Genomic DNA, 18,236 nt, shown 5'->3' with positions numbered 1-18,236 from the left:
GACACACACACAAACACCTCCCCCTGCACCACACACACACACCTTCTCCCCCCACACTACACACACAAACACAAACAAACCTGGTTCTTGCGTTCCTTTAGCCAGAACACTGTCATAGCCTGGAGGAGGCTTGGTCAGCGTGTGATCGTCTCTCTGGATGACATGCTGTTTACCCAGTGCAACCTCATTCAGGAACATAATTCCCGTCTTTCCCGCAGTGCCCACTGAAACAACATGTTCACACATTACCACATCAGCGTTGTTCCCAGACTCACAGGACAATAGGTCGGATAGATCTGGATTGAAAGTCAGTATCGTTCTAAATTTCCTGGTTACAAAATCATTCAAACAAGGACAAGAACAATACTTTATTGTCTGTCTTTACAAAACAGATTTGCCTTTAGGCCTGCCTCACAACAACAAAATGATTTTGCACAAATAATATACAGATTAAATATTAGATTAAACACTGTGTATCGGCAAAATTGTTCCCTTTACAGACCTGGTTATCCAAGATTTGTGGGTGGGTCTTAACACTTTCTACCCCACCTATGTTGACCAAGGTTTTTTTTAGCCGAGACCAGCTGTGCTGCAGCAGGTCACTCAGAATTGTAGTAACTGTGTAGTAACTGTATATCAACACGCTGGAATGCAGGCGTTAGATCGACGTTACAGGAAGCGACTGAAGCTAACAGTCTGAGCGGATATATCCGTACCTGGTCAGATAGAGCCATATGAGTGGGTACGGATATATCCGTACCTGGGAGACAATGAGTTAAAAGGAGGGTTCTACTGTATATCGATCCACATAAACTCTTCAAAACAACCCCTGCACAGTGCTTACCATATCCAGCCGACTTGTCATTCTCCGAGGCAAAGTAGATACCCTTTCCCACACGGCCGCCGCTGTGGGGCATGATGCGTAGTCCCGTTTTCAAGATGGCTGCCACCACAGCTACGCTCGTACCATGCCACAGAAGTTTGCGCTCTTTGATTCCATCATGAACCTTAAACTTGTCATTCTGCGAAGACAGAAATGCCAATGATTTACAAATTGAAACAAGAAAAAAAATCACGATGGCACCATAAAAGTTTAAAACCCGCGATCACTTTTGATGTGAAGGCAGCATTTTTGTTTGCTTCACAGAGCTGTCTTATGGTCACGCAGTATGTCACAGTAACATCACGCATTTCCAAACATGTGTTCTTTGTTTCTACAGTTGCAATCAGTTTTGCAACTGCAGCCACCTCGATCCATGCTATGTCATGTCAACAGTCACTATATGGAAACACAGCAAAAGGCAGCCGTATAAGACTTGGTGCTGTTAAAAGGAAGGTGAAGCTGAAGTATCTGCAAACTCCTTTAGCTGTAGGATTAACACTTTATGTGACAGTACACAGTCCCATCCTCTGATTATTTACTCGTTTTCCTTTTGTAATTTGTTCTCATACACAAAACAAGTTTTCACCTTGAACTGCATGAACATGTTTGTCTGCTACATGCAACACCCTTTCATCTTACCAGAAAATGCTAAATATGGAAGACATTAAGATAAATAGACAAATTCCCGAAGTATACCTCTGTTGAGTTTGTATGGGTTGTGAGGGAGTAATTAGTACCCTTGCTTTTGCTTGGACAAATATTGACATATGCTTCCTGTACATGTGTTTCTTCTTCTTCTGCATTCGTGGGCTGAAACTCCCACGTACACTCATGTTTTTTTTGCACGAGTGGAATTTTACGTGTATGACCGTTTTTTACCCCGCCATTTAGGCAGCCATACGCCGTTTTCGGAGGAAGCATGCTGGGTATTTTCGTGTTTCTATAACCCACCGAACTCTGACATGGATTACAGGATCTTTTTCGTGCGCACTTGGTCTTGTGCTTGCGTGTACACACGGGGGTGTTCGGACACCGAGGAGAGTCTGCACACAAAGTTGACTCTGAGAAATAAATCTCTCGCCGAACGTGGGGACGAACTCACGCTGACAGCGGCCAACTGGATACAAATCCAGCGCGCTACCGACTGAGCTATATCCCCGCCATACACTGTACATGCGTTCGAGACACACCCTCTTGCTGGTGACTGGCAGGTAATAATAATGCATAATATTTATATAGCGCATGTATCCAGGGTTTAACCCTGCTCAATGCGCTGGTGGGAAAGTTTCTCCAAGTGACTTTCTTTCTTTCTTTATTTGGTGTTTAACGTCGTTTTCAACCACGAAGGTTATATCGCGACGGGGGAAGGGGGGAGATGGGATAGAGCCACTTGTCAATTGTTTCTTTTTTTCTCCAATTGACCTTATTTCCCATTTGACATAAAAGGCCAGTCACTAAGCTAGGGGGTGTGTATCAAACATGTGCACAGGAAAGAGATGTCAATATTTGTCCAAGAAAAAGCAAGGACACTCACTCGTTCACAACCAATTCAAACCCGACAGAGGTATTTTGGAAATCGTCTACTGAACATTTCTTTACCTCTCCATCCCTGCTTACACTCCAAATGTGTTTCAGTGTCAATTTTCGCCATGAACTTGTTGGCTTTGTCTCCTGGAAATATTTTTCCATCACCTGTAATATCAAAACAGACAATGCAGCGAGTGAAATGGTTACCTGGAGTAGAGCATTGTACAGTGGAAACTCCCTATTAAAACATCAAAAAATGTCAGAAAATCAGGTCTCAAAATGGTAAATTTGCACATGTCATGTACAACAAGGTCTAAAAAGGGGGATTCCACTGAACAGTTACTGATTGTTGTACAATTTCAAATCACCTACAGCAAAGAGGAATCTCACCTTGAAGTCCTTTGACTTGGGTTCCACAAGTTGAAGTTGGGTCTTCAGCATTTGATAGTCCATATCCAAGGGATGTGGAACTTCTTCTTGGTCCTTTGAAAGATGAAGTGTATATTTCAAGTTGGAAAGAAGAATTTTGCACTCACTCGCGTACGCACGCAGACACACACAGGCTAAATTCATGCATGCACACATACACACACACACATGGGGTGCAGAGCACACACACACACACACACACGTACACACACACACACACACACACACCACACACAAACACACACACTGTGACACACATACAAACACAAACTCACACGCACTCACAAACACACACACACATCACACACACACACAATGAACAAGAAAGCATCCAAGATTAAATCTGTTATTTCTTTGTGTGAATGTGTGGGTATTTTTTGTGATAAATGTTACTTTTCTTAATTTTCATGTCGTTCTGCACACTAATGCAAGCATGCATACATGCATACACACAGACAGACATAAATATGCACACACTCACACACAAACACACACTCATGCATGCACGGGCAAAAACACACAACTTTGCGCATACACACACACACTGAACAAGACAGCTTGAGAGAAGTTTTACTTACCACCATTTTCTTGTCTTTTTCTTTCTGCATACTCTGAGCAAGCTCGATGTCTCCCAGCACCTGCAAGAAAAAGAATAACATGACCTCACTTTTTCAGACTTTCTGTTAATAAAATCTGTAAGTTCAACTCGATTTTAAGATCTAAGACACAAGGCTTCCCAAAACGGCGTGTCCCTGTATTCTATAGTATATACACAAGACGCCAGAAAACTCATACCAGGAATTCTTTCAGGGGATTTCACGACGAATTAAACCAGAAAAGAGTGAGTCCCGGGGCGTATCACATATCCTTTATCATGCGCACCATTAGTACTTCCATCTTCCAACAGTTAGCACTAAGATTATATTGAAACATGCGCTTCAGCTAGTGATCATGTGTCAGCAAGAAATGTGCCTTTTGAAAGCAAGCATTATATGTATTTTCCTGGTCTTCGGATCCTCTGAAGTTCCTCTGAAGTTCCCCCCTCCCCCTCCCCCTCCCCCCTCCCTCAACTGTACACACGTACAAGAACAGCTTCAGATAGTCTACATACCGCCAGCATGTCGTATTTATTCTGGACCCCTTCAACATTGTTGATAACTGGGGGAACGCGACGTCCGAAGTCGTGGGGAATGGCCGTGTAGAACTTGGATGATAACATCTGCAGCGTGTTCTTTGGTTTCTTCTTTGTTACAGCATCTTCCAGCTCTTCCAAGATTTCAAATCCCTGTCACAGATAGAAGTTAAAATGTTTATAAAATGTGAAAGCATGAAAGTATATATACTTATCTAATCCATTTTACAGTTACTTTGCCATTCGCAACCAACGTCTTAATGGTTATTGTATGGAACCACTTATGATGGAAAAGTTTGTTACCAGACAAGGTAAAAGCCCAAGGGTAACGTCCTGTGATAAATAATAATTACTGTCCCCCCCAAAACAGAGTATGACTGCCTAAAATGGTGCGGTGAAAAACGACCCTCAAAACACGAGAGCAAGTGTGACAGGCTGACACAGTAGTTTCCCTTTACAGCAGCTCTGCACTGACAGAGTTGTCTGCCGGCCTTGGCGGCTTGAGCATTTGGCTTTTATAGTAGCATAAATTTTTTTGTACGTCGCCGGTTAGACACCTGTCAATTGTAGAGAACTGTTTGCGATGGGGTCTGGCTGCTGTTATCTTCTGGTATGCTCTTGGGAACCTTTGCGTATATACCCATAGCAGATTTTATAAGACCATTAATTTAGCTTTAAAATCTCAATCCTGTTTGAAGAAGAAATGATTGTCGCTATAGTTTCGAGTTTACTCAATATTTGTACAGCTTCATGCACTTTTTTGCTTTGTTTTTGGCTGACAACATAAAATAAAAAGCTTACAACCTTTCACTGACTCACCTTAGCAATCTGTGTTTTGCTAAGCTTGCCGAGCGGCATTTTCTTGACGTCAATGTCAAACTTTTTCATGGTGTCTCTGAACATGTCTTGGTCAAAGATCAGCTTCAGCAACTGTTGGGTTGTTGGGTCCAGTGTGCACTTGGTCACTTTCTGGTCAGCCCTTGGAGCAGCCACTGGTCCCTAGTAATAAAAAAAATGGTCCTGACAAAATGTACAGATTAGAAAAATACAATTTGACTGCCTCTGCAATGTCGTAATTTAGCAACAGGGTAACTCTAACGGTACCTGATGTCACCTGATTTACTTGTCAAGTAAAAGTATGGCCTTTTAGCTTTGAACAAAAACAAAAAGCAAGTCAACAGGTTCAAAAGATAAAAGCAGTTGAAGACCAAACCTATAATTCTGTGGGGCTGGCAGTAGTACAAAAGTCAGCTGAAAATGAATGGGGCTAAAAGGGATTAAAAAGGCACACTCCTTCCCGTGAAAACAGTTCTGCTCATTATCTCAGATCTGGCATTAGGCTTTAACACTAGATAAAAACATTCCTCCTCTTGGAAACAAAATTCACACTCCTTCCTGCATGTGCAGATCTGCCATTAGGCTTTAACACTGGATACAAACATTCTTCCTCTTGGACACAACATTCACACTCCTTCCTGCATGTGCAGAGCTGGCATTTTTAGATGAATTTGTTTCAGCCACTATATGCAAAAGCCCGGCTATAGGTCTGAGATGGTGAGAGGTAAGCCCGGTCGCTCAGTTGGTAGAGCATTGGACTTGTGATCGAAAAGTCGCAGGTTCGAATTCGGGCCAGGACGGACATGCACGGGTCAACTTTATGAGCAGACCCAGAGACAGAAGCCATGTCCCACCCCCATGTCACTACAATGGCACAGAAAAGATCTTGGTCATTCTGCCATAAGTGCAGGTGGCTGATACCACCTAAACACGCATACACTCGTCAATCTCGTCAAAAGCTGTGAGGGCGTAAAACTCGAATCATATGACCCATATCTTGTCCTTAAGAGGCGAAATATTTATCCTGTAGGACATAAAGCATTCTCTCTTTCCTTTTTTAAGCCAAATCCTCCAGAGAGAAAAAAAACCCTTGCCTACAAGGGAAAAAAATCCAGATTCATCAAGCCTACCGCATCCACATCATCCTCCTCATCATCTCCTGCCATCTCCAGCAGGGTGTATTTGCCGTGCACTGGGTTGAAGGCGTCGCGTTTGGCCCAGTCGTTCTTCGTCTTGTCCTTGAACTTCTTCTGAAAGTCCTTGACTGCGGCGTCTGCAGTGGCAAATGGACCCTTCAGTGAGTTCATCCCTGTCTCCCCCTGCACATGATTTAGTTACCAGTTGGATCTATATTTACATGTATCACAGTGTTAAGGCAACAAAAAAAGGTTAAGTTTCGGCTTGTAACTTGGTAAAAAAACAAGATAGGTATAGGTCAGCTAAACCGTTCTTTTGTTTTGTTTTTGTATTTTTTGTAGATCATGCAAATAAATAACCCTTAGCTGTTAAGGCTTTCCTGAATGCTAATATATTTGTTCACCAGGTCCAAAGTGTTTCTTCTGTTGCACGTTTCACTCAATTTTTTTTTTTGACAGCTGGAAAATCATAGGGTTGACAGCATTAAATAGGATTGGTTGGGTTACCGTAACCTATACTTCTTCCTACCCCCAAGTACAAGGTAAGAAACTGGAGAGGGAAAGACAGATACAGGGGATCAAGAGGAGGGAGTGGTAACACAGCTGGGATGACAGAAGTGTGACAGTCAAAGAAAGGCAACAAAGAGGTAGGTATAACCATACAAACTGAGAGAGGAATCACAAGGTGAGATATGAATAGACCTGGGAACCCCTGAAATAAAACATTCCTGAATCCTGAGTCCCTGTTTTGCACTTGGAGTATTCTCCTGGAAACTTGGTGTATTTTCAGAAAAATGAGCGTACTCGATCCACACAGCATTCGAACACCCAAAATACCGAATTGGCTTCAAGATGTGCTTATTTAGAAAAGTAGTCTAGGAATTTGTGTAAACGTATTTATTTCCACCGACCGTACTGATCGTATCATAAACAATCAAGCTATGGGTTCCCAGGTCTGTATAAACAATCAAGCTATGGGTTCCCAGGTCTGTATAAACCTGTGTCTATACATCCATACCAACATACTCCTACTCAACTCAACTCAACTCAACTCAAATTTTATTGGCTTCAATTTTCATAGAAGAATTTGTCTTGCGCTTGGGAGAAAGTAAGAGTATAACATATAAAAACAGCATTTAGTTACGCTGATGGGGTTTATGTCGACCAAAAGAGTGGGATTCCCTGCAGGTGGAGTTCCTGTAGGTGGATTCCCTGTATACAGCGAATACCACAGGGTGTAGTTCCTGAAGAGTTTCGCTGATATCGCTGAAAGTCACGTGATGCTTAGCGACATCGGTAGAATTTTATGTTTTTCGATCTTTTTTTATATTTCTTAGAAATTTGAGTATGGTTTGCAAGTTTTATCAAAAAACTTCACCCTGTCGGATTCCCTGTATACAGGGAATCCCCCTACAGGAACTCCACCTACAGGGAATCCCACTCTTTTGGTCGACATAGACCCCACCAGCCCTAGTTACCCACCCAAAGCAATAGTTATCCCTTTTCCCTCCTGCAATACATGTGAACATACAAACACTCCAGCACAGACACCTCTCTATCTCCCTCTCTCTGTATTTTCACAAATTGGTGCGCTATGCTTTTTGTTTTTGTTTGTTTTGTTTTTTCCGTCTACTCTTTTTGGGCCTTTTTCATGAGGCAGAAATGCTGCAAAATATATTATCATCCCTCACTCAGATTTGTTATGTCCTTGTCCCCGAGTACGCTAGTACTTGGGCTCAGCAGACTTTAATCGTGTGTCGTGTGTCTGTCTGTGTGTGTGTCTGTTTCGACTTAACAGCTTATTGCTGGGAAACTACTGGGCGCAGTTCGTTCAAAAGTTGATACACTAACTTGATAGTAGGTCCGATTGATCGTATTAAAACTTCATAATGTTACCTGGGACCTAAATGCGAAATAAACCACAAAAATGACTTGGCCGTAGGAGGAGTTCACACCAGCGGGGCAACACGCAGCCATTGAGCTGATAGAACAGCCGAACGCGTCACACAAAAATACGTCATGACAAAGTTACACGCAAAGCGAAAGAGACTTTGACGTCATTTACTTTTGTTCGGAATTTTCCGTCTGTTCCTAGCTTGTCAGTGAAGACCTGACGTGAGTAAGCTTACCCAAAACGTCTTTGTTCTCTACCATTCACATTGCAGCTGTGAAATAATCAGTCTTGTGTCTCGGTCGTGTAGGTACAGAGTTTGCTTCTGCAATCATTGTGTTCGTGTTGATGACAGCTTCATAAGACAAAATAATAAGCGAATCTATCGCGAGGAAGACGTTTATGTACAAATCACCGAACCCAACCCATTTTTTGCGTGCATTTTTCTGAAGAATAAACTGCATGTGGTTAATTTCATCCGTTTAATGCTTGTCGAAACGAGCCATAAGGCTTTAGAATAAAAGATTTCACGCATTGCTTGGCCATCTGATCACAGATGAGGTCGCAGTTTGTAGGTTGAATCTATGAATCGGCCAGAGATAGATCTGCATTTCTGATCAGAAACCAACATTCACACCACAGACATTCCAAACATTTATATTTATTGAGCGAGCCAGTCTGAAGAGTACTCGGGTCCAGCGCGAGCGTTTTTTATACATTATACAAATACGTACCACATCAGAATGAATAATGATATATCTTGATTGATAACGCATATAATGACAGATATAAATGTCCACCAAAAAAATGCAAGAGCTCACCACTCGTCCCCATCTGTTCCAAGCGTAGAATCTCCCACCGGTGTCTTTGAGAACCTGAATGACGTAAAACTTGTTGTTGTTGTGACCGATATTTGTTTGGTTCAGCATAGCATCATAATCCTCATGAACCTATTTGGAGAAAAAAATAAGAAATGCCTTATATCACAAAATTTAAAATGAAACAAATCATATAATGAAACTGCTTTGGAACAGGAATAAAATTGATGAAAGTTTCTCAACTCATTTAAAAAGATTGGTTCCTTTTAAACACACAAACAAGGAGGCACGGACAGACAGAAAGACAGATTCATACAAATACACCAACATATATAGAATATAGCAAACATCCATAGGTGATCAGAAAAATGTATTAAATCTTTTTGTGTGAGGTCAGTTGCAGTTTGCATGTTTGTGTGTGTGTGTGTGTGTGTGTGGTGTGTGTGTGTGTGTCTGTGTGTGTGTCTGTGCATGCGCATGCATGTGTGTGCTTGTGCTCTCAAGTCAAGTCAAGTCAAAGTCAAGTCAAACAGTGTATGTTAATATGTGTGTGTGTGTGTGTGTGTGTGTGTGTGTGTGTATGTGTGTGTGTGTGTGTGCTTCTGTCTGTCTGTGTGTTTGTCTGTCTCCATCACACTGTCCATCTATCTGCCTGTGTATGTGTGTGACCCCTCTCACTACACTTACAGTGGGTGAAGTCAATGGAGCAAAGCTGTCTGGTTTGCACTTCTTGACCTTGCCCTTGTCTGCAGCCTTCAGCGCTGTTATCTTGTCCTTCAATGTTTCTGGAGCTTCTTCGTTCTCTGCTGCTGCTGCTTTTGCGGCCTTGCCTTTCTTTGCTGCAGGGCCCCCTGCCTTGCCCGCTGCCTTGCGTTTTGGAGGCATTGTTTGTTCTAGTGTCGTCTCTCTGTTTCTGCATGATCACAAAGATGATGAAAATGTAAGTTTATGATACAGTGGAACCTCCTTTTATAAGCCCTCCACAAATCCGGAAAAAAATTGGATCTCAAAAGGGAGGGAGTCTTAAAATGGGGGTAAATTTACAGATGTTATCAGATGTTTACAGAAGATCTGAAAAATCAAGATCTTAAAAAGGAGAAGTCTTTAAATTCGGGGGTCTTAAAAGGGGGGTTCAACTTCATATAGGCATCTGACTCACATTTGGGGGGAAACTTGGAAGAGTTTGATGGCTTAAATATTCCTTAGTCTTTCTATGCTTTCTTTTCTTTTGTTATATACCGAGCAACAAAAGAAACGCGAATGCTCTTTAGAAATAAGTTTAAGTTACATTTGAAAATTGCATGGATAAAAAACCTGACATTGAAACGAATCAAAATAAAGGTGAGATGTTCTTCTAACACTGTACTTTGGCATGGAATCGTCTTTTGTTGTCCTGGGCAACGCAAGTCTCGCAAGAAGGTCATTATGGCGTACGACCCCTACTGGTGTTGGTGACAGTCTGACATCGGCGCCTCGTGAACTCGATGCGTTTGTTGATACCATTTCCCGACCAGGGCCAAGAATGTGGAAAAGCACAGGTCCAAAAGTTTGGTTGAGACCAATTACACCCCACACCATCACGTTCAGTCCACCCTGCGCATTGTGTTCCATGATGCAGCCATCAACATAACACTCACATTTTCTTCTCCACGCTCTCACAAGCTCATTAACATGATTAATGCAGCAAGGGTCATCATATTAGTGCAAACAAGTGTTTTGTTTTTGCCACCAGTTCCAGTTAAGTGATTCTGGGTCAATTGCTGTCTGTAGTGATATCTGCATGCTCACTAGTCATGGTTTTCCATACTGCCTGGCCACACAGCCAGCCTCAGTTTTATCCTTGCCTTCTGCAGGAGTCTGCATTCAGCTATCACAGTGAACAGTCTCTTGCTTCAGTACTCTCTACTTTGTGCTTGTGTTTAACCTTACCTTTTAGTCTTATATTCAATACAGTGTAATCATTACTATTCACGCCTTCACAGTGTTGTCTATGTGTGTGAGTGTCATACTACACATACATCATATCATTACAATGTCTTCAAAGAAAGACTTGTCCTCTAGCTGGACAACAGTGTTGGAGTTCTCACTCAGTCAGTCTTCATCACGCTGTCTGGCCACTGATGGCTCTCTGGTGGTTCCCAATAATGCTCCCGGTAGTGTCAGTGGCTGTATGGAATCGATCTCGAATACGTTGTCGCAGGATCTGGCGATTTTGTCTTATCGAGGTACCGCAAAGGTATTCCACTGTGTTCCGTAACTGCAGTGCTTCCAGTGTCAGAAAAACATTGCTGAAGGTGATAGACTGTTGTCATGTGAATGTTTAAAGCAGGTCGACCCGCTGCTCTCTGGCGTTTTGCTGGTGTCAATCTTGACATCCTGGCTGTTTCAAAAGTAAGACTGACAGCAAGTTTTGATTGCTAATGCATCAGTGAACACATATTACACACCCGTTTTCTCCTGCGACGCTTGCACGTGCTACAAGCGCGCATCATGTGTTTCACGTGAAATCTGCTTGTCTCGTGTGTTGAGACAATCGCAGCATGACAATAATTACACAACAGCTTCATTAAGAATGCCTGCATAAAACGTTTGTGGTTTGATAACCCTTATTCTCAAATTGTTTGAGATTTTTTCAATAACAAAATGCAGAATATTTTCGCATTTCTTTTGTTGCTCTGTATACATGGTATTTAGGAAGTCAGTGGCTGCAAACCCTCCCACCAGGCCCCAGCCCCCCCACACGTCAGGGTACATATTTATGTTTGCAATCCCTAGATCACAATGCAATTCACACACCCTGTAAAAAGCTGCACTTTACCCTGTCCTTGCGCAAATATAACCTACTTTTAAACATTACAACCTAGCTAACGCTGGTGTGACGTTTTTATCTTTCGCAGTGGTGATATTTCGATTCTCGGCCTCGTTGATCTAGTATAAACTCTACACTGAACAAAAAACCACCCTTCGATAGTACTGATGAGCGACCTTGTGTACCTTACATTCATGGGGCCAAAGTTTGTCCAACCAATTTTTTTTATTTAACTTAGAAATTTGATTCATCTAAAATGTTTCCTTTCTTACTCAAGGGACGTAACCACTCGGTACACGTTTTTGAATAAATCGATTTTGGGGGTGAAATCTATTAGCCTACATTTCACCACCAATTTTCTTCACATGCAAGAAACTGACATGCTTTTCGTCCATAAATAATTTCACTTCTTAATTCAACCAGGAAACAACATTTCAGTCTTGAGTATATATCGAGGGGGAAATATGTACACAGGCGAAAGATGAAATCGTGACACCGGCCTATATCTACCCTTCAACAAAACGAAACCGGGCTATGTTTTGCACGTCGCTATGTTACCTTGCAAACTTCGACACAGGCCAAACTCGAGCACTGCTAGACGTGACAGTCAGTTAATTGACCCTGACCTTTTAAGAAGTAGAGGTGATCTGCAAACCGCAACCGCCCAGAAATTCTGCAATATTTGCGGGTAAAGGACGCAGTGATAATGACGATAGAAGGCAAAGGCACTCGGTTATGCTATGGGGGATAGAATCGACAAGGAAGTGGTAGCGGCACAGAAAATGTCGTCTGCTACAGCCACAAAATAATATCATATATAGCAGGGTCACTGACTCATCATAAAAGCAACTTTGAACAGCTATAGGTTTCGGGAGCTGCTTCACTTAGAACGGCGTTTTATGCGTCAAATCTGAAATATCTAATATTAAAACTTGAATGTTAAAAACCTCGAGAACGAGACATGGCGCTGCAAAAGTTGATCATATTATGACGAGAGCAGACGACGGTCTCTGCAGGTGCATAAAGGGAGCTAAGTTTTGCAGGACACGCCTCCTGCAACAGGGATGCCTCGCACATCTGACCCACTGCAGAAAATATGTTCAAAATAATTTGTGCTTAGCTAAGCCTCATTAAAATAAAATAAGAATAAGGCAAAATCGATGAATGTCTTGGTGACAGGCTCTGGTTAACGCCTTTAACTTTGCGTGTCTCCGCGAAGCACTTCAAGTCAGCTTATCTCCCGTAGCCAAAACACTGTCGTCTGCTAAACACGCAAACTCGCAATTTCAGTACCTCTCTTCAAAATTTTCGCAAAGCGGTATCTCATTCAAAACAAGAAAATAGGTAATGCAGATGTGAAGGGAAAAGTATACGTACAAACGAAGCTGGAAAGAAAAGAGACCTGCTGCACTGCTTACAATAACAACCACCACCGGTCGCACAGCCAAACTGAGCGGCCCGGCTTGGCAAGTACTAACAGGTTCTATCCAATGAATGTTCCCAAACAAGACGTACGCTTGGCCATAGGCACTTCAAATTGATCTTCATACCTGTAACTGTAAAACTATAGTCATCATGTCCGTTTAAACTTTTTACTGATTTTGGCTTGCAGTATATGGGGGGTCGGCCCGCTATTGCGCGGGCCGCTATTGCGCGGGGCCGCTATTGCGCGAATCTTTAGGGTTGGGGTTAGGGTTAAGGTTAGGGTTAGGGTTAGATTCGCGCAATAGCGGACCCGCGCAATAGCGGCCCAGCCCCGTATATGGCTGTGTCACACAGCCTGGATGGGAAACGCCGTGGCTGGCATTTTAATACTGAATCCTGCCGCTGAATAACAAAGATACGTAAACTTTCTAAAGATTAGTGGTCAGGGTAGTGCTGACATAGTCACGTCCGAAAGCGGCTCCGCCGTCACTAGAGCCGATCGTCAAACACCATGGACAATCATGTCAAACAACATTCAGTGAATAGTGGACTGACACCGTGAAGCGGTTTTGATCAGAAAAGGTACTCGTGCAGATATGGGACGACATTCAACGGTTAATTTTGCTATGATAATCCCAAAGACAGTTATAATAGCACACCAAACACGTCGGCATGATTTTCACTGATTGATCTTATATGCCATCAGTCAGGTTGTAGCCTGCGGAACGGCTGCGGCCGGAGCTCTTCAAGTTGGGACGATTCTCGGCTTTGACGAGGACTGACTGAGCTGCCCGCAATGGCCGGTATGAACTAACTCAATACAAGATCAATCAGTGAAAATCATGACGGGTTTGGTGTGTTTCACATATAGCCTGGCCTACTACTGCATCAGTAAAAGCCTGTCAGGACTGCATCGTCAGTGACCGACGTGTCATGACGGCCGAACCGACTCATTCAGTTGGCCCAATTAAAAGCCGGTGTCCCTGTCATGGGACGTACCGACCTGAGTATACCCGTGACTGACATGGCGGCTAGCTATGCCCGGGTTGACATGCAGATATAGGTTGACATATGACTGACATTATAACCTACGCCAAGTTATGAACTGAATCTTACCCTGGTGATTAACCCGTCAGTTTTCAGTCACAGCCACAGTCCTGCTAAACACTCGTGATTCAGTGACGAAGCCACTGATCAAGACTCAGTGAAACAAGGCTAAATCAAGTTAAACGCACTCGGTTACGAACGGATATGACTGATAAGTAACCTATACACTGAGATGTACGTGTGTGGAATGGAACACGGAAGAATGATTAACTAAACCGAAGTGGTGAGCAAGCGAACTTTATATAATCCTGGCACGGCTCCGCGAAGCATTCGGTGAGCCGCGGAAAACCCTGACGCAACTTCTGAACTTCGTAGCACAGGCGTGTGAAGGAGTTCCTTTGATTCGTACGCCCAAACGCATGAAGACTTACAGATAAGACCACTGAATATCCACATAGAATATAACAAAAACATGATAACATGAACACAACCGACTTGCAGCACTATCTCACAAACACTGACACACACACACACATACACAAACTGAAACCAGGAACACACACCGTGTACACACACTGTGACACACACACATAATTATATACATCTCGGCCGCACACACACACACACACACACACACACTGACATACCGTAGACACACACACCGTCACTGATACACCCTCACACACACCGGCACACCGGGCACACTCACACCTGCGTCGTCAGTGACTCAGTGTGACACGGCGGCACACAGCCTGTCGCGATTTCATCTTTCGCCTGTGTACATATTTCCCCCTCGACATACACTCAAGACTGAAATGTTGTTTCCTGGTAAAATTAAGAAGTGAAATTATTTATGGACGAAAAGCATGTCAGTTTCTTGCCTGTGGAGAAAATTGGTGGTAAATTTTAATAGATTTCACCCCCAAAATCGAATTCTTCGAAAACGTGTACTGAGTGGTTACGTCCCTTGAGTAAGAAGGAAAATATTTTAGGATGAATCACTAATTTCTAAGTTAAATAAAACAAATTGGTTGGACAAATTTGGCCCCATGAATGTAAGGTACACAAGGTCGCTCATCAGTACTATCGAAGGGTGTTTTTTTGTTCAGTGTAGAGTTTATACTAGATCAACGAGGCCGAGAAGCGAAATATCAACACGGCCCGCGGCGGCGAAAGATGAAAACGTCACACCGGCGCCGCACTGACACACTGCTCACACACACCACACACACATGCGCGCGTGCGCATACGCACACTGTGGCACACACACCGTGGCACACACATGCATACACACACACACGTACACACCCACACACACACACACACTCCTGAGTACCGCCACCACCGGCCACTACACGGCCGGGCTTCTCAGAGTCAGTCTGTACGTTCCAGGATGTTTTGTATTGCCCATTAAGCCGACACAAAATCTGAGTTTCAGAGAAATGACTCGGACACAGAAAAGATGTTTGTGTCTCCGTGCATAAACATTTTTTTGGAAGCAAACTGTGATCTTTATGAGCGCGTTTTTCTGGATGTGAAATTTTTATTTTCAAGGGGCTAAACTCTTGCAGCTATTAGTGAATGTAACAAGCAGTTGTTTCCCTTGATTATTTTGTTTGGCATTTTCTATTTTCTTTAGAAATCAGTAAATTTTGGCCAGATTTTTATTTTAAAGATAAGGTATAATTGGTAAATTATGTTTTGTATTTCTAATTTCTGGTTTTTGAATGATTAAATTACAAGCCTTGGGAATATTAGGGAGATTTTAATAAATTGTTTTTAGGAAGATTTTGGTATAGAAAATGTTGCAACTATTTAGATCAACGAGCGCGTTCTCACGGCTGACGTTATATTCGGCTTTGCCGTTAATTTCCAACGGTTTAAGGTTCCGAATTCAAAAGTTTTTGTATTGTCCCGTTTTGAATGGGCGAGACATAAAATAAAATCAATTTAGCCTTACCCCACTTCTGACCCGAATCACCCCCCTCCTGCTAGGTACACGTCCACTCAAGTTAACCTCTGCTTTGACCTGTGTGCCAGGAGTCGGATGGGAGAGACAATGACAATGACAATTCTTTATTTTACGAGGGTAGTAGCAATGGTCTGCTTTTTTACATCCAGCCCTAAAGAGGGACTAACTAGAGAGAGAGAGAGAGAGAGAGAGAGAGAGAGAGAGAGCGAGAGAGACACACACATAAACAAAGACAGACATAGAAAGACAGAAGCGGAGAGACTCAAAGGGAGACACAGACAAAGACATAGGCCTACATACACTGATACAGAGAGAGAAAAAGGATAGAGGTTTTAGGCAAAGCCTAATCTTACAACCTGTCCCTTATGTTATGTTATATGAAGTCTTGTATCTCCAGACTCGGACTCAAGGCGTAGGGATCTATTTATGCCGTGTGAGATGGAATTTTTTTACACCGTCAATACATCACGCATTCACATCGACCAGCAGATCGCAGCCATTTCGGCGCATATCCTACTTTTCACGGCCTATTATTCCAAGTCACACGGGTATTTTGGTGGACATTTTTTTTTTTTATCCATGCAGATACAATTTTGCCAGGAAAGACCCTTTTGTCAATCGTGGGATCTTTAACGTGCACACCCCAATGTAGTGTACACGAAGAAACCTCGGTTTTTCGTCTCATCCGAAAGACTAGCACTTGAACCCACCACCTAGGTCAAGAAAGGGGGGAGAAAATTGCTAACGCCCTGACCCAGGGTCGAACTCGCAACCTCTCGCTTCCGAGCGCAAGTGCGTTACCACTCGGCCACCCAGTCCATATACAAATACTTAGACGCACAGAATATAGATAGTAAAATTGACAAGGTTATTGTTTCTTACACTTACAGACGTACATAATGTAAATAGTAATAAGGAAAAGGGTTATGGTTTTGTATACACACTCGGGAGAGAGAGAGAGAGAGAGAGAGAGAGAGAGAGAGAGAGAGAGAGAGAGAGAGAGAGAGAGAGAGAGAGAGAGAGAGAGAGAGAGAGAGAGAGAGAGAGAGAGAGAGAGAGAGAGCGACTGAGACTGAGAGAGAGAGCGACTGAGAGAGAGAAAAAACAACTGTAACTATGTGATCTCGTGAGAACGGTAACAAAACGAGACATGTCAGATCTCCGAACCCATTGCAATAGATGACCGCTCCTGCGGCCATCAATGATACCTATGCTATGGCCAGACATAGTATGCCTCTGGCCAGACATAGTATGCCTTGGGTCCCAGTGTAGCATGGACAGATTTGCACAATGAGAAATTGTGACACTGTTGAATGTTTGTTCGTTCATGGGCTGAAACTCCCACGGCTTTTACTACGTGTATGACCGTTTTTACCCCGCCATTTAGGCAGCCATACGCCGCTTTCGGAGAAACTTCAAGCTGGGTATTTTCGTGTTTCTATAACCCACCGAACTCTGACATGCCGGGATTACAGGATTTTTTTCGTGCGCACTTGGTATTGTGCTTGCGTGTACACTGACACGGGGGTCAGTGTTCGGACACCGAGGAGAGTCTGCACACAAAGTTGACTCTGAGAAATAAATCTCTCGCCGAACGTGGGGACGAACCACAGAGATATAGAATATTGAAGACTATTCTATATCTCTGTGGGACGAACTCACGCTGATAGAAATATAGGTCCCTGCAGCGGCCAACTGGATACAGCGCGCTACCGATTCAGCTACATCCCCGCCCCAGAAACACTGTTAATTTGCACGTTCTGTGGTAAAAACCAAAGACTAAATAATTATAAGCAGGAGTACACGTGAGCAGGGCCGGACCAAATGAGTTGTAAGGGGGGGGGGGGTTCCTCCTTTTTGGGGGGTGGGGCAAATCAGCAAAGTGGCGAAGCCACAAGCGCGCACCTGCAAAGCAGGCGCGCGAACTAGGGGGGTCCGGGGGCATGCCCCCCCGGAAAATTGTTGAAAAACGGTTAAAATCTGTGCAATCTGGTGCATTCTGGGCCTTGTTTTGAGGGTTTCACATTGAATAAAATTTGTTAGAGACACACACAAAATTTATTTTTAAAAAACCACTCAAAGCAAGGACGGTACATGCTTTTTCCAGGGGTGGGGTTCCGGAACCCCTGGAACCCCCCCCCCCCCCCCCCCCCCCCCCTGGGTCCGGCCCTGCGTGAGTGGCACATGTAGTTAATATCTCCAGTAACGGTTGCTGATATTTGGAGAAAAACTGAATGTTAAAACTGATTTACATGACTGGGACTGAACAGGTACATCGTGGGGCACTTGCCACTTGCCTTACAGTCTATAATGATATGACTTCTAAGGTC

General features: G+C 43.3%; 1 protein-coding gene across 6 annotated transcripts in view; it reads right to left on the bottom strand.

Annotated features, from left to right (window-relative positions):
- The window catches only part of LOC138964706 (protein mono-ADP-ribosyltransferase PARP3-like), a 17,038-nt gene extending 2,404 nt beyond the window's left edge, over positions 1-14,634 (bottom strand). The window contains exons 1-11 of one of the 6 annotated variants that reach the window (XM_070336734.1): positions 14,582-14,634; positions 9,341-9,566; positions 8,657-8,785; positions 5,939-6,127; positions 4,791-4,970; positions 3,951-4,124; positions 3,418-3,477; positions 2,801-2,893; positions 2,483-2,575; positions 845-1,022; positions 81-224 (exon numbers count right to left, since the gene is read on the bottom strand). In XM_070336734.1, coding sequence (XP_070192835.1) covers positions 81-224; positions 845-1,022; positions 2,483-2,575; positions 2,801-2,893; positions 3,418-3,477; positions 3,951-4,124; positions 4,791-4,970; positions 5,939-6,127; positions 8,657-8,785; positions 9,341-9,538 — 1,438 coding nt within the window. In that variant the 5' untranslated portion in view covers positions 9,539-9,566; positions 14,582-14,634. Of the gene's footprint in view, positions 1-80; positions 225-844; positions 1,023-2,482; positions 2,576-2,800; positions 2,894-3,417; positions 3,478-3,950; positions 4,125-4,790; positions 4,971-5,938; positions 6,128-8,656; positions 8,786-9,340; positions 9,567-12,020; positions 12,254-12,409; positions 12,428-12,839; positions 12,973-14,003; positions 14,198-14,581 lie in introns of those variants that run through there. The other 5 variants (XM_070336731.1, XM_070336730.1, XM_070336735.1 and 2 more) reach the window with 5 other exon arrangements.
- Positions 14,635-18,236: the final 3,602 nt, after the last annotated feature.

Source organism: Littorina saxatilis, linkage group LG4, assembly GCF_037325665.1.
Source record: "Littorina saxatilis isolate snail1 linkage group LG4, US_GU_Lsax_2.0, whole genome shotgun sequence".
In the NCBI taxonomy this organism is placed as follows: Eukaryota; Metazoa; Mollusca; class Gastropoda; order Littorinimorpha; family Littorinidae; genus Littorina; species Littorina saxatilis.
The sequence above is the reverse complement of the archived record's forward strand: the minus strand, read 5'-3'. Positions and strand labels throughout refer to the sequence as shown.